Raw genomic sequence first — 26,344 nt, forward strand, 5'->3', positions numbered from 1 at the left:
TCTTGGCCTAGTTTGAAATGTGTGCCCTGGTTTCTCCCAGGTTCTCTCCTGTCTTGTTCCTAATTCTTTTTACTTCTGACCTTGTGATTTATTTTCCTGTTAAAGCATGATTTCAGCCCTCAAATCTGATGCATTGTACCATTTCACTGACTCATCCACTTTTGCTTCCTCTTCTACTATTGGATTCTTCTTGGATTTTTCTGCTTTAGAGTCTATTGATAAACAGTTTGGTCCTCACAGCTCCATCTTTCTGTGCCTCCCTGCTAAGTAAGAGTTTTCCTTCCATCTTTACTCTGACACTGTGAGTGGCTCTGAGATGCCGACAGATGAGGCAGAAGAGGCAGGATGTGTTGAGGATGGGAAGACTATGTTGTTGGTCAAGATTAGTTTTAGTTGAAAAGAATGAAAACTGTGATCTAAAGGAGTATTTTGAGGGTCCAAGAACTAAGTCAAAGTATTGACAGAGTCTAATGTGTGGCTATGAGCTGCTCCATCAGAAAAGAGACAGGGTCATTAGGGTTGAGGTGGTTGAAGAGTTCATTTTCTTGAAGTGATGTGATGCCAACATCGCAAAGGATAACTTAACCGAAGGTTATTCATTTCAAGGGTTGGAATGATTATAACAGAAAAAGTGTACTCAATAGCTTTCTACAATTCTGGGGAGGACAGAAACTTAATTTGAGCTCAAAAGTATACCTCTGAAAGGTATGGATGCCTTTAACAACAGAATAACCTATTAAATCAGGTAGGTAATTTTTTCTCTTAAAGCTTTCATTTAGTATGGTGTTATTTTGAATCTTAAGCATCTAGGATAACTGGCAACTTTGTATTCTAATCTTGCTATTAGGGTCTGCCTTAGTTGCAAGGAGTTGCCTGGCCCAAGACTGCCTTTCTTGAAGCAACCCACATCAGCCACTGAGTGAGCCAGGGGTATAAAACCATAGTCATTTGGGTCTGACATGGGACAATCTGAACGGCAATACTCATCCCAGAATTTTCTGCTTGGTAGGCTAAGACTTTGCTGGGTTCCTTCACTATTTGTTTTCCTCTTTACAATACAGTTTGTTCTCCCTCCTTGTTTAATTGCTGATCCCTAATAAGGACCTTACATATCAGACTCCATGTTAGTGTCTCAGAAGTGATGGTTGTTTTCAGGAATAGCCTGAGGAAGTAGGCAATAAAATTTTCTTTCTTTCTTTCTTTCTTTTTTTTTTTTTTTGCTTTTCAGGGCCATACCTTCGGCATATGGAAGTTCCCAGGCTAATGGTCTGATTCTAATCAGAGCTACAGCTGCTGACCTATACCACAGCCATAGCAAGGCAGGATCCCAGCCACATCTGTGACCTACACCACAGATCATAGCAACACTGGATCCTTAACCTGCTGAGCAAAGCCAGGGATTGAACCCTCATCCTCATGGATACTAGGTGGATTCGTAACCTACTGAGCCACAATGGGAACTTCCTGACCATTCGCTTTTAATTGTTACCATTATTCCTGACAATCCCAGATGTTCTGCATTTTAATACACAACTGGAGAATTTGAGGATGGAAACAAGTTTGCAGGAAATAATTTTTTAAAAAGCCGTGTTGAATTTTAAAAGGTTTCACAAGGTAAGATTAGGGCTTAAATAGTTACCACAGATATACATTGATATAATATGGATGAAGTTGAGAACTATGGAATGTATGTGGTTAGACAAATACCAAAGACTGGAAATGAAGCCCTAAAAATATGCATGGCTGGGTGTTTAGAACTGTGTGTGTGTGTGTGTGTGTGTGTGTGTGTGTGTGTCAGGAGACTGGTCATGATAGATGAATGTTATTTCTGTCTGGTCTAAGCTACTCGGCAACTCCACAGTCAGTTTTGAGATTCTATAAAAAACAATGCACAAAAAGACAAAAAAAAAAAAGAGTTCCCGTCATGGCGCAGTGGTTAACGAATCCAACTAGGAACCATGAGGTTGCGGGTTCGGTCCCTGCCCTTGCTCAGTGGGTTAATGATCCGGCGTTGCCGTGAGCTGTGGTGTAGGTTGCAGACGCGGCTCGGATCCCACCTTGCTGTGGCTCTGGCGTAGGCTGGTGGCTACAGCTCTGATTCGACCCCTAGCCTGGGAACCTCCATATGCCGCAAGAGCGGCCGGAGAAATGGCAAAAAGACAAAAAAAAAAAAATGCAGAGAGTGCTACAAAGCATTAGCATTTTTAATTCCTCCTTCTACGATATTTCTTGTAATGGCAAGTGTTAGGCTTGGCATGTTTTATGATATTTTCCTCAAGCCCTGCACTGTTGGTGAATGGGACCTAGAGCTTTCTTCCACATCTGCTTTCCTTGGCAGGCTTCCAACTCAGAACTACACTGGGACGCACTGAAAAATCCACTGAGGCCTTCCTCCTGGATCTCATAAAACAAATAGGATACTACCTGTGATTAAATAGTCCTCCAAAGAAAAATGTGCGTGTGTGTGTGTGTGTGTGTGTGCACACATGTGCATGTGTGTGTTATTAATGTTTTACATGTTCTATCTGTAGTCCAGTACCTGGCCCGCTGGGCTGAGGAAGCTAGTAGTTTTTCTTCGGGGATGAACTGTGATGGAGACATGAACGTATCTGAAATTTTTTAGCTGTAACACTTTTCAAATTTCTTTCTTCAGATATGTAATAACAGAATTTCTGGCAGAAATTAAACTTGGCAGAAAGCCCAAATTTGACTGGTTTCACTTTCCAAACAAACATTTTTGTGCAGCTCTAATTTTCACCTGCTCATGTGGTGTCCTGCTGAGCATTTTTGGTGATGAGCTGGATTTCCTTGTGGGAGACTCACAGGTTCACAGGCAAGCAGTTTATTTTTGCTCCCTCCTGGAGGCTCTAATCCCAAATTTCACATTACTTCTCTGCTTAAATAACTTCTGTTACAGAATTTGGAACTTGTTTTCTACTCTTTAAAAAGAAGTAGCAGAGAGAAGTTAAAATCTTTCAACAGGAATCATAAAAAGATGGGGTAGTGAATTTTGTAGTATTGTTTCAAGGCAAATTCCTTCAATAAATGCCTAATGGGTATCCACTGTGTATAAGTCATGATGTTATATGTTAAATACCTGTGATGTTGGCCATATTAATCTCAACTGTCAGTCTGCTTCTTGATAATCTAAGAATTTTAGTTCCAGGTAGTAATAAAAATTTAATTGCCAGTTCTGCAAAAATGTTAAGAAAGGCTCTGCCATTCATTGTTAGGCAAAGCATAAGCATGTCATTCTTGGAAATGAATTATATTTCTCCTACCCCCACATAAAGGCCCACAAGGAGCATTCCTGTCCAGCCTCTTATATTCACAATGTAGGTGTTGCCATTTTGTAAACTGATGAAGCTTACAGACTGACAGGTATCATGGTAGATATGTATGGTTATGTGGGCTACTAGACAACTTAAGAGGTGGAAACTGTTACTGAGTTCCTCACTAGTGGGTGGTAAACTGTAGTTGTAGTTAAGTGACTAAAATTCTTAAAAAGAAACAAGGAGGGAGTTCCTATCATGGCTCAGCAGTAACAAACCAGACTAGTAGCCATGAGGATGTGGGTTCTATCCTTAGCCTTGCTCATTGGGTTAAGGATCAAGTGTTGTTTTGAGCTGTGGCTCAGGTCCAGATATGGCTGGGATCCCATGTGGCTGTGGCTGTGGTGTAGCTAGTTCTGATTGGACTGGGAACCTCCTTATGCTACAGGAGTGCCTCCCCGCCCCCCCCCCCAAAAAAAAGGAAGAAGGAAAGAAACAAGAAGAGGCTCAACTTTATAGTCTGAGATCCCTTTCAGGTAAGTTGTCTTAAACCTAAGGAGGTCACACTAAGTTGAAGTGACTTATACACTGCCTAAGGCTTTTGGTATTTAAAAGGAGTAGTCTTGGAAAGTGATTCCATTTTAAAGCCACAAAAACCTGGCTTCATGTGGAATTTTACAAAGAGGCCCAATATATAATTTTTAATTGCCTTTTACATTTCACTGCTCTCCCCCAACTTTCTTTCACCTTCTACCACACTTCATTTTTAAATACCATTGGTCTAGGAAAACATTTGTTTTCAAGTTTTAATTAAATTCTTTGTTGTTCACAGATGTTACTGTCTTAATGCACATGGAAAAGAGCAAGTTTCAATCTGAATAACATTAAAAGACCGATTTTTACACTTTGCCCTTTGCATACAGGAGGGAAATAAGCAGCATGAATTGAGTTCCTCTGCTTATGGTGCACTTATAGGATTAAGTTTTGAATCTGAGGGAAAAGAAACAAACACTAATGCCAAATTTTTAAAGATAAGTAACTATAAATAAATTAAGGGGTGATGAGATGATGAACAATGTATCCCATGTGTATCTTAAGCAGGCAAGACTATTAAATTACTTCCACTCTTTGGACAGTTCCTAGCACCAGTACATTGTTAGGAAACTGACATCATCTCTTTCTTTTGAACTGGCAGTTTGCATTGCTATGCAGAGGGTATTTAGGGCACGTTAATGGTGACAGGGAGAGTAACCCAGTAAATCAGTAACTCTGCGCTAAACACACACACACACACACACACACACACACAAAGGAAGGAAGCAAAGGGGAGGAGGGAGGGAAGAAGGAAAGAAAGGCAGTAGCTGTCATAGTACCAACATTTGACAAGTACTGATTACCTTTCATTTGAGAGCATATTATAGAACCTATAGCTTTGGTAAGAAAAACAGTATCCTACATGGATTCCTAACATTTCTGCTTGACATTCACAGTTTCATATTTTTCCCCAAGAAACATTTAAATGATTAAATATCACATCATTTGGAAAGTGTTTACTTTTTTAGGTAGAATTTTTCTCAGTACTACTCTGAAAAAGTGAATTTACTTCCAGAAGCGTGTGTTGTTCGGCAAGCAAAATGTTGCATTATTTAAGCATTTTCACTTTTCTCCTTGATTGCTTAGCTTTTCCAAATAATATTCAGTAAAGAAAGTATATGGAATTAGTGTAGGTTCCTTTCTTTGATCAAGTCTATCAGCCATTAAGTTTAAAAGAAAACATATCAATGTATGCTGTTATTTGTGAACTCAGGCAGAGACAGCACTTTAAACAAAGACTTACTTAAGGTCATTGAAAAGAGTTTGTATGAATTCAGAGAGTGAATTTCTCTAAAACAAGAGGCAGATTGAATTAAATACATTTTATCACTCAAAGGAGAAGGATGACTAGTAGGAGAAAAGCTTCCACGGCATCAGTCGTCCAAGTAGACGAGAGTCAGAATTTAATGATTTGGGCTTTCCTTCAATATCCTTTGTCAGAATAAATCTCAGATGCTAACCTTAACAGAGAGGTGAAAGTTGAAACGAAGGTGAAGAATTGGAGTTTTCCTAAACAGATCTGGAAAACTCTGGCTTGTCCAGATCACAGAAGTAGCATAGGATTAATTTAGAATAATAGTAACTTTCCTACCTTGCCTATGCTCCAATAGTTTAGAAGTGGGCACGATGGAAGATGTTTTACAAAGTTTAAAATTATTAAAGTTTTATCTGCAGTATATTACCAGTGATTTTTTTTTTGATCTGTTGAGTTACAATAACATTGTTGAAACTAAACAATAAACAGTTCAGTACACATAGACTAGCTTTGTATGGGATGTTACGAAGCCTATGAGAAACAAAAGAGGGTGATTTAAGGAAAGACAAATTCTAAGCTAGTATGCAGTAGGAATAAGAAAGAAGTATATGAGGAAATAATGGGCGAGAGAAAGAAGTTATATCAGAGAGGCAGCAACTTAGGGAGAGGTGAATAATACAGAATGATACCAACTTTGGGGATTTTCTAGAACAGAAACTTTAGGAAGAAAGGAATGGAAATCAATTTAAATAGAATGAATACTCAGATTAAATAGAAAGAATATTATAATCAAACTAACCAAATATAAAAACACCTCTACCTTTCACAGTTATCAACACCTAGATAAGTTACTTGGTAGAGGTACTAGCATAAGCACCTAGCAATGCAGAGATACTTAGCAGAGCAGCAACAGTGGAATGGATCTTAAGTGAGGAATCCATGGTCCTTCCCTTTGTCTTTGGGAGGCAGACAAGGGCAGCAGAGACTTAGGGACTGGACCAGTTGTACAACCTGACTAGTCCAGGCCAGGGTTCACTGCCAAGCCCACTGTTCAGAGGCCCCACAGAAAGATGAAAAATGTGAAGAACTTTGAGTGATGGTTTCATGATTTTGCCTGAGAAACATAGAGTAGGGGAAATCATGAGGAATCATTTGCCAGGAGAAAAGGAGCAGATCCATCCCAGTAGTGTGATATACTAGGGAGATTTTCATGCACTTTACATGTTCAGGGGACTGCCCCCATGCTTTGCTGGTGAAAAATTGATGATTCATTGGCTAGTGCCAAAAATGCAGATAAACTATTGCTTCAGATACTATGTACTCTGATATTCTTCTCTTTTGTATATTTTCTCCATTCCTGTGGCCAAAAGAGCAGGACTATGTCACCTTATTTGCCCCATCTCTTCCTATAATTATCTATTCTTTCTTACTTCTTTCTTTTTTTATTTTTTAAGTTTTATTTTTAAGTGACACACCTGCGGCATATGGAAGTTCCCAGGCTAGGGGTGGAATCACAGCTACAGCTGCCAGCCTACGCTATAGCTACAGCAACTGTGGGATCCCAGCCACATTTGCAACCTACACTACAGCTCATGGCTATGCCAGATCCCTGACCCACTGAGCAAGGGCAGGGATCGAACCCACATACTCATGGATTCTAGTCAGAATAATTTCTGCTGCTCCATGAAGGGAACCGTCTATTCATTCATAGTCTTGCTTTCTCTTTGTTTCAAGCGATACGGTAGATACTTGTCTTATCAAGAGGAATGGAATATTCTTATAGCCTTTAGATTCATAGGGGCTGGAGTCAAGTCCTGTCCTTTCTACTTACTAGCTTTGCGATTTGGGAATATTTCATAACTTTTATTATTCTCAGACTTGTATCATCTCAAATCATCTGGATAATAGTACCTAGGATGAATAATAATACCTAAGGTGAACATTTAGTATTTACTGTGTGCAAGATGCTTTGGAAAACTTACTTTAACAAGGTCTCCCTCAGTCCTCACAGGCAATCCTTAGGTTCTGATATAATTCTCGTGGTAGAGAAGAAAGAGTCTTCAAGAGGTTAAACAATTTGCTTAAAGTAGCACATGTCAGAGATAGAATAAATATTGGGCTTTCTGAGTCCAGAGAGGATGGTTAATCTCCCTGCAGGGTCTGTCTCCTGCAGGATTAAACCAAAAAGAACCTGGTGTAGAACAGGTTTTTGAAAGGAGTTTAACTTGGCTCTTTGCTTAAGGAACTTGCATGCAGGTGGAAGGTAAAAGTAGGGAGGATGGAGAGATTCAAAGATATACTAAAAGTAATAAGTATTACAAACAGAAGTGTACTTTTTAAATGTTGGTAGAACACAGCAGAGGGAGCCACTCACGGCCTAGGTTAAGGGGGGGGAAATCTGGAGAGAAATCAGACCACTATGGTGATATAAGAAAGGGTCTTTTCAACCCCATCAAATCTGATTAGACGTGATCCATTTTAACTCATTTTGATCTCAATATAAATGAACATGGTTTGGGGGGTGGGGATGTAAAGTGTGTGCCACCAAATTCCTCAGGATTCCCCACCGAAGGAAAGCTCCATTTGGTGTGTCTTCTGATAAGCCCACTTCCTTGGCAAGGCCAGCCAGCTGGGAATTCCTTTCATGCATAAGTCAGCATGTTGAAATGATACAACCAACATGTTGTATTTCTGTTTTTAAAGATAAGGCCAGACCAACACTTCTTAGAATACTGTATTTCTTGAGGATCTCTCTGGTATTTTTCTTATCTTTTCGGGTAGAACAAGACTAAATACAACAGTGATTAAATTGTGCCCAGTTCTAGACACTATGTTCAGTCAACAGTAGATGGGCAGTAGATGTTTACTGAATGTTTGCCTAAAGCATTAAGAGGAGAGTTTATCAAATGCCCTTATTATATAGCTGGGATGCAGATTGAAACAAGAGGAAACTTTGATGGAAGCATACCGGGCACCTCCCATGCCCCGAGGCAAAAGCAATCAATAGAAAATGAGAGTAGTGGACATGCTTTGCATTTTTCATCCATTATAGTAAAGTTCATCCCTCTCCCTGCTTGCTTGGATCAATACTTAACCCCATCTCAAGTTTTATCTCTGTAGTGACCGAAGAAATATAACTGAAGAATTTTCTTTGGTTTCTAATTCTAAACTCATGCTACTAAGGACAAAAAAGGATTCACTTAGAGCCAAAGAAATTCAACTTATTGATTTCCCTTTGGTCTATCCCTAGATACACTGAAATAAAGGATTTGTATGTAGATTTTTAAGAAGTAGAAAGGAGGAGTCACACCCTTAATTAAGAATTTACTTGATCATGTTTTTTTTAATTGTATTGGAGTATATTTGACTTAGCAATACTATGTTAGTTTCAGGTGTACAGCAAAGTGTATCAGTTATACAAATCCATTCCTTTTTCAGATTCTTTCAACATATAGGTCACTACAGAGTATTGAGTAGATTTCCCTGTGCTCTACAGGAAATTCTTGTTACTATATATAGTAGCATGTATATGTCAATCCCAATCTCTCATTTTATCCCTCCCGTTAACATTTCCCCTTTTATAGCCATAAATTTGGTTTTGAAATCATTGAGTCTGTTTCTGTTTTGTGAATAAGTCCTTTTGCATCATTTTTACTAGATTCCATATTTTAGTGTTATCACATGATATTTGTCTTTCTCTGACTTCATTTGGTATGACAATTTCCAAGTCCATTCATGCTGCTACAAATAGCATTATTTCATTCTTCTTTATGGCTAATATTCCATTGTATGTACATGTGTGTATATATATTTTATATATATCTTATATATAGACATATACATATTATGTTCCTCTTTATCCATTCCTTTGTCAGTGGATATTTAGGTGGCTTCCATTTCTTGGCTATTGTTAATAGTGCTACAATAAATATTGGGGTGTATGTATCTTTTCAAGTTATGATTTTGTCTCACTATATATATGCCCAGGAGTGGGATAGCTAGATCATATGGTAGTTCTATACTTATTTTTTTTTTTTTAAGGAACATCCCTACTGTTCTCCATAGTGGTTGAACCAATTTACATCCCCACCAAAAGTATGGGAGGGTTCTCTTTTCTCCACAACCTCTCCAGTATTTGCTATTTGCAGCCTTTTTGATGATGACCATTCTGACTGGTATGAAGTGATAATCTTATTGTAATTTTGGTTTGCATTTCTCTAATAATTAGTGATGGTGAACACCTTTTCATGTGTTTTTGGCCATATGTCTGTCTTTGGAGAATGTCTATTTAGATCTTCCAATCTTTTTTTTTTTTTGTCTTTTCTAGAGCTGTACCCACAGCATATGGAGGTTCTCAGACTAGGGGTCTAATCAGAGCTGTAGCCATCGGTATGCCAGAGCCACAGCAACACGGGATCCAAGCCGCGTCTGGGACCTACACCACAGCTCATGGCAATGCTGGATGCTTAACCCACTGAGCAAGGCCAGGGATCGAACCCACAACCTCATGGTTCCTAGTCGGATTTGTTAACCACTGCACCACGACAGGTACTCCTCGATCATTTTTTGAGTGGGTTTTTTTCTATATAAAGTTGTGTGAGATATTTGTATATTGTGGAAATTAATCCCTCATCAGTTGCTTTTTTTGCAAAGATTTTCTCCCATTCTGTGAGTTGTCTTTTCAATTTTTTTATGGTTTACTTTGCTGTGCAATCTTTCAAGTTTAATTAGATTCCATTTGTTTACTTTTGTTTTAATTTTCATGACTCTCAGTGGTGGATCCAAAAAGATATTGTTGCAAATTATGTCAAAGAGTGTTCTGCCTATGTTTTCCTCTGAGACTTTTATAGTATCTAGCCTTATGTTTATGTCTTTAATACATTTTGAGTTTATTTTTATATATAGTGTAAGAGAATGGTCTAATGTCATTCTTTTACATGTAGCTGTCCAGTTTTCCCAGCACCACTTATTGAAGAGCCCTTCTTTCCTTCATTGTATATTCTTGCCTCTGTCATAGATTAGTTGACCATAGGTGCATGTGTTTATCCCTGGGCTTTCTATTCTGTTCCGCTGATTTATATTTCTGTTTTTGTGCCAGTACCGTACTCTTTTGATAACTGTAGTTTTGTGGTATAGTCTGAAGTTAGGGAACCTGAGTCCTCCAGCTCCGTTTTTCAAGATTGCTTTGGCTATTTAGGTTTTTTTGTGTTTCTGCACAGATTTCAATATTTTTTTATTCCAGTTCTGTGAACAATGCCATTGGTAATTTAATAGGGATTGCCCTGAATCTGCAGATTGCCTTGGGTAGTGTAATCATTTTGACAATATTATTCCTCCAATCCAGGAACATGATATATCTCTCTATCTGTTTGTGCTATCCTCAAAGGAAATTTGAGGAAAGACCTCAATTTCTTTCATAAGGGTTTTATGGTTTTCAGAGTATAGGTCTTTTGCCTCTTTAGGTGGGTTTATTCCTAGGTATTTTATTCTCTTTTATGCAATGGTAAATGGTATTGTTTTCTCAATTTCAGTCATGTTATATATATGTTTGTATGTGTGTGTATATGTATAGATGTGGATGTGCATGTGTACATGTGTGTATTTATGCTCACCCATGGGATATGGAAGTTCCTGATCCAAAGATTGAATCCATGCAGCAGCTGCAACCTGTACTGTAGCTGTGGGAACTCCAGATCCTTTAACCCACTGCAACAGGCCAGGAATCAATCTTGTGCCTCCATAGTGACCTGAGTTACTGCAATCAAATTCTTAACCCACTATAGCACAGTGGGAACTCTCCTATCATGTTATATTTTAATGAAAAATATTTACATAAGAGACTATGTAGGGTTAAATATCCTTATACACAGAAATATCTGAACTTATTTCCAGGAGCAGCCACTTACTATATGATTTTATCCTTTAAATGTTACTTTTGTCATCAGTAAAATGGAAATAATACCACTCATCAGATTGGGTTGTTAAAAGATTAGATGTAAAATGTAGATGTATAAGAATACATGTAAAATGATTAACACATAACTGACACTCATTAACAGTTATCATTGTTATAATGTAATATAAGTCTGTACTAGGGAAACTAGCAAGAGACTCACGTTGTAAAAATATGCATCATCTATAGGCATTTAATAGTTTAAATTTATTTGAACATTTCAAAGAAATTTAATTCTTTTTATTCAATTATTGAGTGTTTAATTGGCCAGTTCTTTAACTAAACTAAGCAATTAACCAAAAAGTAGTTAATAGCAATATTATTAAATCTTCAAATATACCCAAACTAGCACTATTAATGTACTAATGATTATTTAATGTCGATCTAAATTCTATTCATTATAACTGCTCTCTTACCAGAAACACTGCTTGTGAGATGATAGAGGCTGCAGAAAACAGGAGACATGTCTAGAAAAGAAGTTATTACAAGTAGAGGAAGTTCTGTTACTTGGAGAGATCAGAATCTACATGGCCATTTATGCTGAGTCTTATCTATAAGAAGGTGGACATTTATTCTTTGGGGCAGAAAGAAATTCAAAGATGTTGCCATCAGTGTGGTTTTTATATATAAATTTATGAGATGTATTTTTGTGCATAAATTTATTTAAATTTATATAAATTTATTTGGGGGAGCTGGAACTAAAATATCTCTTTAAAAGAATGTACGGTGTAGTAATTACTGGGTCAAGTGTATGTATGTGTACAGTGGATCCGTGTATTAGTTTCCTATTTCTGCTGTAACAAATTACCCCAAGCAATTCCATTATATTATAGTTACAGAGGTTCAAAATCCAAAATGAGAATTGCTGGGGTCCCACTCCTTCTAGAAGCTCTAAGGGGGAACTTGCCTGCTTCCTTTCTTTTCCAGCTTTTAGAATCTGCTTACATTCCTTAACTCATGCAACCTTTCCTCTACTTTTGAAGCCAGTAGCTTAGCTTTGATTCTGTGCTGCATATTTCTCTTTCTCTCTCCCTCTCCCTCTTTCTCTCCCTCCCTCACTCTGTCATTCCCTCAACTTTCTGACTCTGACTCTTGCCTCTCTTTCACTTTTGAGGACTCTTGTGACTACATTGAACACCTGGACAATCCAGGATAATCTCACCATCACAAAATCCTTGATTTAGTCAAATCTGCAAAGTCCCTTTTGCCACATAAAATAACATTTTCATAGATTCTGGTGATAAGGATATGCACATCTTCAAAGGACCGATATTTTGTTTACCACATTGCTAAATTTTGTCTTTTTCTTCTATCAGGCAACTGGGTGTACAGGATGTCTTCCAGGATTTAAGAGAATACTGGTTAGGGAACAGTTAGTAAGGAAGCAAGAACTAATCCTTTTTATTATCCTGAGAAATGATCTGTTTTTGTTAGTGTGTAAATCATGCTAATCAGATCAATGGATGGATTTTCAGAAGATGACAAGTGTGCCCTCAACTGCACAATGCATTTGGGAGGAATGGAACCACGGGGATGTTAGTTTAATAGGTGGAATCTGACTGACTATATTTGTAGGCTAGAGGGATGCCATAGTATAGTGTTTGTGCTGCCATGGCATATGCTTCCACTCATTCCACTCTTTGCCCTTCCTCTCCATGTTTTTTAGAACTATAAATTAATGCAAGATTGTGCTATATAATTGCTCTTTCATTTTGGTCTCCATCTATTTCTTGGCTTTATAATAGTCAAATGAGTGTAAAATATATAAAATAAATTGATTACAGCAGCATTCTGAATGTTTAAAAGAGATAAATTTTATTATTAGCTGAGGGATATGCAAATATTAAGAATTACAGAAGATGTATCCATCCTAATGGCTCTAAGTTTGTGGTATGTCCATCAGTATAATATCCTGTACACAAATCCAAGCTGGGTTATAGAGCATATATTTTCATTTGATAGAATTTAGTTCATCACTTCCCAATTTAGTTCTAAATCAATTTTATGAGTACTAATCAGTTGACTTCTTTATAATAGGTCCAGGATATAATAGCAAGTCTATCAGTGTGATACCAAAAGCAAGCTTGCCTTCTTGAAGCTGATGTCTGTATTTGTGTCAGCTCTGTGGGCTTCCATGTGGCCCCACACTTTGTTCTCTGCCTGGCCTTTAGTCTGTACCAAATAAAGGTGTCTTGAATTGATTTTATAAAATTTTCTAGAAAAAAATCTTTACATTTTCATTTTTCTGCTCGAGAGTTCAAATTACAATTAAACCTTAGAATTTCTTCAGTCATCACTATACATTGGATTAGCTATCTAGGACTGTTTGTTTATTGTATATATATTTACTGCATGTGCAGTGAATCAGTTAACAACCAAAAATGGCATCTCTTTTCTTTGAATTTTCCTTCATCTGCTTGCTTGGGAAGGTGAATGTTTGAGTGTGTCTTTTGGTTTTTAGACACTTGCACTTCTTGAGATGTAGCATAGAATTCTACTTAAGTCACAGAACCTGAAGCCAGACTGGCTTCCCTTCCAGCTCTGCAATTCACCAGCCACCTGATCTTGAGGAAGTCTTACAATCTTTCTGTATCTGTTTCCTTATCTATATGACAGTAACTAAAAATAAATATAATCTTGGAGTTCCCACTGTGAGGGCACAGGATCAGCAGCATCTCTGCAGTGTCAGGATTCAGGTTTGATCCCCAGCCTGACACAGTAGGTTAAAGGATCCAGTGTTGCCACAGCTGTGGCATAGGTCACAACTGCGGCTTGGCTCAGATCTGATCCCTGGCCTGGGAACTCCATATGCCACAGAGCGGCCAAAAAAGAAAAAAATAATAAATAAATAAATAAAGTCTCTACCTCACAAGGTGTTGAGAGCATTAAATAATTAATATCTGACACATATAAAGTAGTTTAAACATATTTGCTATTATTTTTTTTTACTGTAAATCATTCTTTTGAGTCCTTTATTGGGTTTTTTCAACAATGTTAGGTTTTTTCCCCAACTAGTCAGTGTTCTTTACAGAAAATTAATATTTCAGCCTATTTATTGTAATTGTCCTTCTTCCGTTTTCCTTTATCTTATTTTTTACTTTGAATTTCTATGCTTAGAGGGCAATCATTTTATCAATTACTTATATCTCTCTAAGGATGGTTCATCATTTTTAAAATCACTTAACTCTTTATCTACTACTCCATTTGTAATGTACAGTCTGGTAAGGAAACTTGATATTTTCCTCAAAATCATTACCTAATTTTCACATGATTTGTTGGTTATACTGCTGTTTCCTCTCTTTTCTGCATCTTCCTCTCTTCCACAGTCACATGGCCAACTTCATATTTCAGAGCAGATGTTTCACCTCCTGGGCTGTCTTCCAGCCACCTAGCTCACTGACACACACACATGGATTATGTTCTGCCCTGTAGGCACCCAACTCACCTGGTGCAAAACCATTAACTCATAGTCTATAATTGCCCATCTCTCTTGTCAACTAGACTGAAAGCTCTGGAGCATAGTGAATGTGTCTTAGTGTATTGTAGATAATAATATTTGTTTAATAATAATGAATAAATATATTAAAATAAACCTTATTAAATATAATTCATATAATTTATTTTTGAAGTTTCATATGGCAAAGATGGAAGAAGGTCAAAGTCATCCACAGCAATTATATACCCACACAATTCTCCTCCTTGCTTCAAATGGTCTTTATGTGTTCCTGTACTATGCTAGTCAGCTTGTAGAGGCCCACCTTTGTTATAGCTTCAGAGGAGGCAGGCATGTCTTTTGTGTCTTAGGTGGCATGTAGTTGGATTTATTTACCTTTGTCTTTTAGTGTGAAGTTTGAGACGTTTGTTTCTGTAACTATTACATTTGGTTTTATTTGTCAAGTCATTTTGTTTTCTTTTTGGTTGACTTTTGCTACATAGACTGTGCCTGACTTTTTGTTGACTTCTCACATGAGTACCAACTTTAATACTTACAGACTCTAGTTCACAAAAGTAAAACTTCAGTAACCAGTAATCAGTTCTCTATTTCCTTTTAGTGTTAAGTATTATAAAAGGATCTCTGGATGCCTGAGTTTTATTTCTTCATCACATAAACTCTTCATGTGTTTGGATGATTGTAGAACTTTTTCCTCAAATCTGAAATGTTTTACCAGGATTTGCTGATATATTGGCATTTTAAAATTGTTTATTCCTGGAATATAATGTTAAATATTGTAAAATCTATGCCTAAATTTTTTCAGCAAATTTTTATTCTATTTATCTCATTGTTCCCTCATTGGTCATTGTATCTCATTTATTCTCTCTACTCCCCTACCTTCCCACTGAAATGCTGTTATTTTGTAGCTTGAATTTTGCTGTCTGTTGTCTACCTCTGTCATCTTCTTTCACATGTTTGTTAGTATGTTACTGGTTTTCTTCAGCATATATATTATTCTATTAACTGCCTTCAATGTGTATTTTAATTCTACTGAAAATCTCTAATACCCTTAATTATTTTCTCACATCTAATTACTTTCCTTTCTTCTGATTTTACCATAGCTCATAAATCAGACATCATTACTAAAAATCAGACACAAGAAATATCACCTTCACAACTCAGACACCAGCAAGTGGTCTCTGAGTAAAATATAGGTCTTAGTAAAATAGGTCCAAAAATTTTTTTTACTTTATTCTACAGACTTTCACATAATCCACACTGGGTAGGCAAAAGAAAGAAGTAATGAGGTGGCTCACGAAAAATGTACACAATACTTTTGTAAGCTAATTTTAAAGTACCTGGTGCTTGGGAGTTCACTTTGTGGCACAGTGGAAACAAATCCGACAAGAATCCATGAGGATGCAGGTTTGATCCCTGGCCTTGATCAGTGGGTCAGGGATCCAGCATTGCCGTGAGCTGTGGTGTAGGTTGCAGATGAGGCTTGGATCCCACCGTTACTGTGCCTGTGGCATAGGCCAGCAGCTATAGTTCCTATTTGACCCCTAGCCTGGGAACTTCCATATGCCATAGGTGTGGCCCTAAAAAGAAAAAAAGGAAAGAAAAAGAGATAAAGTACCTGGTGCTCAATATCTATCTTTCATCCCAAAGCATCCATTGACTCAGTCATCCTTTCCTTAAAATATTATCCAGGTGTTCCCCAGGTTCAGTGGGTTAAGGACCTGGCATTGTCATTGCTGTAGCTTGGGTTGATACTATAGTGCAGGTTCAATTCCTGACCCAGGAACTTCCATATGCTGTAGGCCCAGCCAAAAAAAAAAAAAAAAGAAAAAAAAAAGAAAAAAAAAGAAAAGAAACGAACAAACAAAAAACCATTATCTGCAACAACAGTTTGGGAATGTGCCTCTTATATTTTGAAAATAAGACATATTTAAATTTAGAAAATCTTACTTTAGAAATAAGATCACGACAAAGCACTTGGCCTTATGAATCCTGCCACGTTAGCTATTTTCTGAATAAATATTTTTCTGACTTTGACAGTATTTTTGAGTAATGCATTGATCCTAGCACTCTGTATCAATACATTAACCTTTATTTTCAAATCATTACTCTAAAAGATTATAATTTGTTCAGATTTTTAGACAATTATTTGTTTAATGGGGAATGATAAGTTTGCCATCTCTTAATGTTATGGGAACATAGCATTTTTATAAACCACTAAATTCCATCTTTGAAATTTCCTGAACAGTTAGTTAGAAGAATAGTCCACAGCAAATGTCTCATTGACCATTTTGAAATGCCTCTTGATAATAGTCTATATATATTTCTAAGAATTCTTCACTGAAAATAGAAACTGTGAAATTAGGAGAAAATTCCCAAGTATATTAATTACATTGACTATTCCTCATTGTTTTCTTTATCTAACACCTGACATCTTAAAGCAATTATTTTATCACCTCAAAGGAAACACAAAAGGGTGACTGTGCAATCCCTCTGTGACTGACTAAGGCAGATGAGTAATTGCTCAAGAAAGGAAGGTATTCATAGAGTTCCCATCGAGGCTCAGCAGTTTAAGGACTGGACATAGGGTCTGTGAGGAGGCAGGTTTGATCCCTGTCCTTGCTTAGTGAGTTAAGAATCCAGGGTTGGGGCAAGCTGCATAGGTTGCAGATGCTGTTTGGATCTGGTGTTACTGTTGCTGTGCTGTAGGCCCCAGCTGCAGCTCTGATTTGACCTTTAGCCTGGGAACTTCCATATGCCAGAGATGCAGCCATAAAAAGAAAAAAATTTTAAAAAGAAAAAAAAGAAAAAGAGGAAGTTCTTCTGCCTTACATTGTAGTACTTTGCTTTTTTTGAACATGCTTTCTTTTTCAACAAAGACTGTCCTCAGAAAGTAAAAATCATAGAGGTATATGAATTTTGTAACCTCCGTAAATTTGATTTTTGATTGGTTTAATCAGTTTCTTCATTTTTAAAAACTGCAGACAAAATGCTTATGTTTGGGGCTCATGAAAAATAGATCTGTAGTTCACACAAACTCTCATGATTTAAGAAAATAGAAAGCAGACATAAGTTGGATCTATCTGAAGTATGTAACTTCTTATATTACAAAAGATAATAATATTTTTTTTCCCTTGGAACTTCAGAATTCTTTTAAACGACAGTAGAGTCTTTTTTTTTTTCTTTTCCTTGTTTAGAGCCACACCTGTGGCATATGAAAATTCCCAGGCTAGGGGTGGAATTGGAGCTGCAGCTGCTGGCCTACGCAGTCACACCCATAGCAAAGTGGGATCCAAGACAGGTTTGAAACCTACACGACAGCTCATGGCAACGTTGGATCCTTAACCCACTGAACGAGGCCAGAGATCAAATCCACATCTTTATTAGATGTGGATTTAGTCAGATTCTTAACCCGCTGAGCCACAACGGAACTCCCCTAAAAGACATTCTTATTTTTAGTTTCTAATAGTCTTTGGGGTAACAGCTTATATTTGTTAGTAGTTTATTTTCTTCCAAAGTGCTTCTCTGTGTTCTTTATCTGCTTTATTGGGGCTTATTCTACCACACAGAGAATTAATATTTTGTGTGGATTAGCAATTATTTTTTATCAGTAAGTAAAATATCCCATATTGTGGGTGCAGTGGATTCTAGGCCAAGCTATGTCATTAACTCTGGAGATTTTGGAGAATTTACTTTTAAAAAACTTTATTTACTCATGTGCACAGTGAATTACCTCTAAACCCCAGAGATAAATGACTTCTAGTACAATGGTTTTGTGATGTTAATATTTATAATGCGTTCTAACAGAAATAGTCATCTGCAATTTTTTATATTTCCCTTTCTCTTTTTCACAGATCACTTTACCCTTATAGCATGTTCCTCCATGGTCTTTTACATACTTACAGGTTCTAGTATTCCTTATTTTCCACAGGTATTTTATGACAGTAGCATCTTTTTTATTCAGTCAATTATTAGCTTTTTAAAAAAATTTATACAGTTTTTAAATGTAATTTTTCACCTACAGTTATTTAAAAATAGTAATTATATTCCCCTTCTTGTGCAATACATCTGACAGTCTGTCTAAAACCCAATGCATTCTTCTGTGTTACCTTTCTCTTTAAAGTTACCTTAAACTCGTTTCACACTCCAGGTCTCCCAAAATAGCACATCGTGAGGTCAGGCAACAAATGATCCTATTTCTTCCCCACTCATCCCTGGGAAAGGGGCTGTCTCATCAACCTTACAGTTCACATCAAGTATCATCAGCATCAAGATCAGAGCAGATAGGTACACTGCCCTGTAGTACCATGGGCAGGAAGCCTCACCTTGCCTTTCAATGAAGAAACTGAGGCATTGATTTAGGAGGTTAGGAAAAAATCTGGACACAGTTTGTTAGCTCAAGGTAGGTTTTCTGCTCCATGACCCAACTTTCATAAGCAAAGTTACTTATGGGAAAAAGAGAGGGAGAGATGGAAAAAGAGAGGGAGATACAGAAAAAGGTAGAAAAAAGGAGAATGATTAAAATGTAATGTCTTTTCTGTGATCAGAATAAAAAGTCATAAGGAAATGGAATCCAGATCTCTTAATGCTCAGGCAACTGATTTCCTGACCATTAATCTTAGGCATTTCCCAGAACAACAAAAAATGATAAAAATTGAAATATTTGGAAAGTAAACACTGTCTGTAAATTTTCACAAAAATAAACTGCTAACTTTTTGTTAAGATTAATAAAAGAATGACATCTTTATGAATAATGTACAAAATGAAACATATCTTAATATGGAAAAATTTTAGTGGTTCATGTTGAATAAAATTTATATAGTGACCATTTACAACAAAGTAAGAAGAGTACAGCTGAACATAAAAGGAATTCATCTGTGTAAATAGATAATCCTCAGAGAAAAATAAAGATATATTTTCTTCAGCATGCGAAAGACTTTCAGTAGTTTGTGGCAGTCTCTTTTTATCAGGATCAACTGGAGGAGTATACTTTTGTGTGGATATGAGGTTTTGGAAGGCAGCTGAATTTTTAAACATAATTGACAGTTATTGTGATAGAACAGTGGTGTACAATCACAGCATTCATATGATACAAATGTCTTATTCTTTTAAATTTTGTTTCTTTCTGATACCATGTGAAAGAAAAGATTAAAAATAAATATTAAAATTTTTTAAAAATATATTTGTAACTTTAATTAAAATAAATGAAAATTTAATTGACTAGGAAGTCCTTATGGAAAATGAAATACTCAGGGAGTCAAAATACAAATGACATTTAATTTTTCCTGGGTCCCAGAAGTTGTGTACATAAACCTTAAAGAAGCTCATAGAAAAGCAAACAATGTAATAAGATGGTTCAGTGTTGAGGCTGGGAGAAACAGGGCAGGAAGGGAATAGCTTGGTGGTCTGTAATGTAGGGTTGTTGGGCCTTGGTTCTTTCTAATTAAATCAAACTATTTCAAATCACAAAGTATAGCTAAGACCCCCCTCCCCAACCCTATGAGTCCAAAAAACTACCAGCCCTAAGGTGAAAGGCAGGAGGTATGTAAATGAGTGAAACACACACACCACATTGCTTGATCCCAGAAAGAGCCCTTGAAATGATTTTGGAATTACAATTCTTTAAGAGTGAATAGTAAACCAACAAGCATAGAGATAACAACAAAGAATGCTGGATTAAATATAAAAAACTAGCTTTGAGACCAGCACACATAACTAAATGACCATGGAGAATCATGTTAACCAAGGAGGGTCGTTATGCTCCTTGTACATAAGGAAACATTTAGATGTGTTTCCTTAAGCCTCAAAGGAGGTTGTGAGACTAGGTAGACAATAGCATCTCTAAGACCTTTCTATTTCTAACAATTGTTATTCTGTGATCATGCAGTGTTTTGCTCTGTTTGCAAGTACGTAATTCCTAAATACCCTATATTTTTGTCAAGTACAGCTTACATGGGAAAATATCAGACTATCTAAGATGACTGACAGAGCTTTTTTAATGGCACTATTGTTTCTTTTTTATAGAACACAATCCTCTATGAATAAAAGAAAAAATGCACAGTCTGAAATTCTTATAGTATTCACATGTTTTAGCAAGATCCATATCCTTGAAGAGATAAAGAAGCAGTTTTGGGGCTTGCTAAATATTTAATCAAACCACTTACTAATTGTGTGACTATGGAAAAGTTTTTTAACTACTGTGACGTCTGTTTTCTTATCTATAAATTTTAGAAAATAATAAGACCTACCTAATGAGGCTGTTAGAGAATTAAATGAAATGATGCCTTTACACCACTTGATAAATCCAACACATAGTCAGTGCTTCAAGAATATTCATTAATATTATGTATCTCTTAATAAATACCTATTGTTTATCATAATAATTCCAAGAGTAGGAGTGGGGACATTATTTTCTTTTGATAGTTGTATAAGCACAGCTTCTATACAGGTATTTTGTAGCTTTGCTTGAAAGTTGGCAAAAAAGAGCATGACCATGAAACATGGAAAATACTGTGAAATATTATGGTCTGTTTTCTGAGACCAAATATTTTAAGTGCCTTCACTGCTCTTCAGGTGACGATATTTTCTTTTCAAAACCTGAAATATATCTAAGCATGCTACATTTGTTTACAGGGACTGCTGGCCCTAATAAACCTGTGAGTGTATTTGCCGAAGCCAGTGTTGCACGGAGCGAGGCTGTATCAGACCTCCAAGAGGTGGTGTCCTTGAAGGAGCGGATGGCACGGTACCAGGCTGCTGTAACCAGGGGTGACTGCCGCAGCTTCTCTGCCAACGTAAGCTGCTCCTAGTAGTTCTGAGTTAGGCAGGCTGCTTGTACGCCTTTCACACGCCCTCCTTACATTGCAATCTAAGAATACTGTTAGACAAATACTACTGAAAACTATTGGGATAATGTAGCAAAAGCACAGGAATAGTATCAGATTTAGAGGATCTGAAATTAAACCTCAGCTCTGCCATTTATTAGTTGTGTGAACTTGGGCTACTATCTTAACCCCTCTTTGAACTTCAGTTTCCTTAACCGAAAAATTTTTTTCGGTTAAGGAAACTACAAAGGAGTCTCCCTGAAGAGGCAAAGAGATAATTTATGCATATGCCATAAGGCACCATATAAATGTGTTATTATTGCCGTCATTATCATTTAACCTATAGCCATTCTCCTCAGGAAGATTGGGAATTAATTTCAAATTTTAATAATGTGGGTCTACACGCCCGCCCTCCTTGGTCTCATGTATAGTTCATTTAAATTCACTGGCAGTATAATTTCTTTTGCTTTTCTCCTTTCTCTGTGTGCACTAAATCCATTAGGAGTAGCTTAATCAACATAGAAATGAGGGAGATTAGCAATGCAGGCACTCTGCTAAACCAATTATGATTAGAGGAAACAGCAGGATTCAGTAAGACCACCAATTTTTAGAGCCAACGCATCATAAAGTCATATTCAAAAGAATTTGTTGGGTTCCATATTCTGTGGCCTTCAATCCACAGGATTTGATAAGTCATTTTATCAGTAGCAGCTTTATAGCTTAATGGAATGTAAGGATATTACTTTTATAATCTCCAAATTAGAAAAGTTGTTCATTTAACCAAAAGAGAAAGAGAGCAAGAATAGCCAAAAAGGGTGGTATTCTAAAATAGCTACTCTGAACATTTTTCTTTACAAATTATTCAGAGACAAGAATGACTGTGCCAAACTCATTAACAATATTGCAATTCTAGATGACATTTAAGTTTTTACATAGTCATTAAAATACATTTTAGATGCAGCATAGATTTTGAATGAATGTGCAGAAATGCCTTCAGCAACTAGATCACTTCCAAAACACGTAGTATCCCTCCAGTGCCTCCTCCCAATCCTCTTACACAGCGCCCCCTGCTGGATTCTTAAGGAACTTTACTACAAGTTAGTGTTCTAAATTAGAGAAATGTTTCTTGAGGAAACAAGCTGACTTTGAAGATACTTAGATAAATATTGTTTATTTCATAAAAAGTCTTTTTTTCTTGGAAGTCTCTTATCTTGCCAGGCACTAGGAAAATATACCATAAAGCAAATTTGCATAAGGCATGATCTATATTTATAATGTGCTGAAAGTACAATATTTAAATTGGGTATATAAGGAGACTAAATCATCTCACTATTTAATATAAAATTGTTAAACTTTAATGCTATTCTGAAGAAACTCTACATATAAGGAATTTAATAATCCTTTTACTTCCTGCCACTTACAGATAAAACAATCTGAGGGGTAGTGATTTATGGGAGATCATGCAATTAGAAAGTGGCAAAGCCAGACTAGATTCCAAGTCTCTTGACTCTAGTACTCTTTTATCTATATTCAACCACCTCCTCTCATACACAAAAGCATTTTTGGTTCAAAAAATGCCCTACTATTTGGTTTGGCCCTAAGTTAATATTGTGAGAAAAATTAGCATATGTATTATCTCAGAGAAATCCTGGTAAATATCTAGAGTAAAGCAAAATAATTTCCTTATTTGGTCAGTTGCATTAAATGCTTGTTCAACGAAAAAATCATGGAAACTGCTTATAACAAAATTTCTGTCTGCACAAATAAATCAAATATTTTATGTGCAAAATTTAGAAGTCACTTATTTGGCCACCAACCAAATCCATTACATTTCAGTCACATTGAGATAGTTTCTCTTTGTTCCAGATCAGTTTCTCTGTCTTAGACTCAGACAGATGGCATTTTGTTGAACCTAAAAAAAAGGCTTGCTTGTGAAAAGGTATCAACCCTCAGAAGACACCTAGAGGAGAAAGGAGAAGTAACATTTGCTAAGCAACAAAGCCAACAGATTCTGTTGTGTGCAATTTTATTTCCTTTACCTTGTTTAACACTTGCAAGAAACCTATGAGAAATATATTGCAATTCCCAGCTTATAATAAAGAAAACTGAGGTTTCAGAGACTCTAGCCCAAGGTTTTAAGTGTCAGAAAAGGGATCAGAATCACTGTTTCCAACTCCCCAAATTATGTTATTTCTATTATGTCCTAGAAATAACCCCAAAGAAGGGTTCTTTGTAAAGGAAATTGGTGATTTTGTATATAATATACTTACTTGGTCTGGCCCAGTCCTGACATAACTCTGGAAGCCTTGAGGCCTGAAAGTAAGTAGATGCCTGAGAGCTGAGGTTAAATGTTAGGCATTTAAAGTAGCTTATTAAAATAATGGTAGGTAGGTTCTGTTTTAGGCATTTAAATTAACTTGTTAATAAAATAATTATCACATTCCCATTAAATTCCAAATCTTATTTCTGAGTCCAAGAAAAAGTAGCATAAAATAAAGATAAACATTTTAAAAAGGTTCAATCCAAAGAAATCTAAGTTATGTGATCATTTAAAATAACATGAATTAGTTGGGACGTTAGCACAAGGTGGTAAACAAAGCAGTGATCTCTGTCTAAATGAGGAAACGTCACTCCAGCTTGTGGCCAGAGGCTGCTCCTAGAGTAAGTCCTGGCATCTTACATATGTAAACCTGTATCTACAAGCTGAGCTAAACAAGGAAACTTTATCACTTCCACTGAACTACAGCTCAAAAGACTTTCTCCCTTAGCCAGGCAAGCAGCCTCAGGAGTGCTGGGGTAATGATCGAACTACTAGTAAAAATAATCAACTGTATGCATTTTTGCATATATGATGTAGTCTGATCCCAAAGAACAGTGCTAAAGGAATGGAATGAATAGACCTATTTTTTAATTCGTTTAGTAGATAAGAGATAACCTGTTCAGTATAGGAAATGATACTTTTGGGCAAATGCACATACTAGGAAAGTATCCGTTCATTAGCATAATTAATGAGGCTTACAGATTAATCTGCACATGATTTAGACACTTTATGGTTGTTGGAAAGAGTAAGTTTCTTAACAAAATTTGCCTTAATTTCTATAATTTAATATTTATATATTATCTGTATGTATGATTGATTGAAGGCTATTTATGTAAATTAAATGGAAGAGAAGGTAAAAGAAATACTGTAGTCTTAATTTACCCTTCCCTTTCTTTATCTTAAATTTCAAAAGAGATGTCATACTTTCTTATGATTTTAACATGTTTCAAATGACAGTAATTGACTAGGATTTACACCTGAATTTTGTTGCAGAATGTGATAAATACATCCCTGCTTCTCATAGAGCCAATGTGCATATTCTTATATCTTTGACAGTGCATGTAATTGGGGAAAGGTTATAAACTTGATAAAGCAGCTGCTTGAGTGTTTGCTAGTAATTCAGATAATCCTTCATATTAATTCTATTTCCAATATTTCAGAGTATGAAAAACCCAATATACTAGTTGTACTTTTAGGACGCTAGTTGTATTTTGAGAAACTACATATTTGGGTAAAGATTTCAGAATCCCAGGATTCCACAGTCCAGGGTATGGGAACCTCAGCTCTCAGGCATCTAGTTACTTTCAGGTCTCAGGCCTTCCAGGGTTATGTCAGGACTGGGCCAGACCTTAGGAGACCCAAGCATGAAGTGTCACTGAGTCTTCTCCCAGTTTCAAATGGATCTGGAAGCTTCCTGGAGGAGAGTGGGTTGGCCTGGAGCCTCTTTGCTTGACAGTTGTCATCCCATCTGGGCTTGAGTGCCCACTGGCTGAGGAGTATACTGAATCATCAAAACCAAAGACTTCAAGTTACTGCACTTCCCACAGGGGCATAACATCTGACAAGATTCCTCAAAGTTATCCAGGTTGTCCTAAATGATACCTACTGAGGTAGACTGTAAAATGCCAATGATAGTCAAGAATCCTTCTAAATTTAGACCGCCCTGATTCTCACATATCAGTGCTAAGAGCTGAGTCCTAGCATGTGCCAGTCCTGGAGTAGCTGTTTTTCAGCCTGTTTTTTTAAGGCTGGTGATTATACAGACAGCTATGATTAAGACAGGCAGATATGAGTTCAAACTCCAACTCCTACACTCACACCCTAGCTGTGAGAACTTAACAAGTTGCCTTACTTTCCCAAACCTCAATTTCCTCATTTAAAATGAGGATAAGGGAGTTCTCATCATGGCTCAGGGGAAATGAATCCCTCTTAGTAAGCATGAGGCTGAGGGTTTGATCCTGGGTCTCGCTCAGTGGATTAAGGATCCAGCATTGCCCTGAGCTGTGGTGCAGGTCACAGACACGGCTTGGATCCTGCAGCTGCAGTTCTGATTTGACCCCTAGTCTGGGAACTTAAGTATGTCACATGTGGCCCCCCCAAAAAGAAAAAAGTAATAAAATAAAATGAGGATGATAAATGTCTGTATCTCACAGAATATGGAAACACACCAAATGACAAAATATATGTAAATATGTAGAAAATCCCTCAGCATATATGTATTAAGTAGTCATTATTTTTACTAATATTAATAATTTTGCACATTAATTAAAATATGCCCCCCAATAGATCCAGAGCTATTCTGTTCATCTTTAATTATGTAGATACATTTTGGAAGAATCAGTTCTTAATAATGTCTTATCTATATAGATATTTGGAATTTTAATAACAACTTTATTTTGGGTTAAAATTGAAGTTATTATTTTAATGTCTGCTAGTTCATCTGTGTATTATGAGAGAAATACATATAGACAAGTCTAATCTCCAGATACCAAAATCTATCTGAGATGGGGAAAATTAACTCAATATTTTGAAAATCCTTCTCACTTTATTTTGAAAGACCGATACATGAAAAACAACATGGGGAGATTATTTTTATTAAGGTTTTCTGTAATAAGGGGACTACTGAAATAACTGTGGTGTATGTCAATATCTTTTTAATATACCACCCATTAATA

General features: G+C 36.5%; 1 protein-coding gene across 2 annotated transcripts in view; it reads left to right on the forward strand.

The window, feature by feature from the left end:
- Window positions 1-26,344, forward strand: part of XIRP2 (xin actin binding repeat containing 2) — a 74,620-nt gene that overhangs the window by 7,010 nt on the left and 41,266 nt on the right. The window contains exon 2 of one of the 2 annotated variants that reach the window (XM_047772802.1): window positions 21,159-21,319. In XM_047772802.1, coding sequence (XP_047628758.1) covers window positions 21,263-21,319 — 57 coding nt within the window. In that variant the 5' untranslated portion in view covers window positions 21,159-21,262. Of the gene's footprint in view, window positions 1-21,158; window positions 21,320-26,344 lie in introns of those variants that run through there. The other variant, XM_047772803.1, reaches the window with a different exon arrangement.

The sequence above is a fragment of the Phacochoerus africanus genome, chromosome 3 (genome assembly GCF_016906955.1).
Source record: "Phacochoerus africanus isolate WHEZ1 chromosome 3, ROS_Pafr_v1, whole genome shotgun sequence".
Lineage (NCBI taxonomy): Eukaryota > Metazoa > Chordata > Mammalia > Artiodactyla > Suidae > Phacochoerus > Phacochoerus africanus.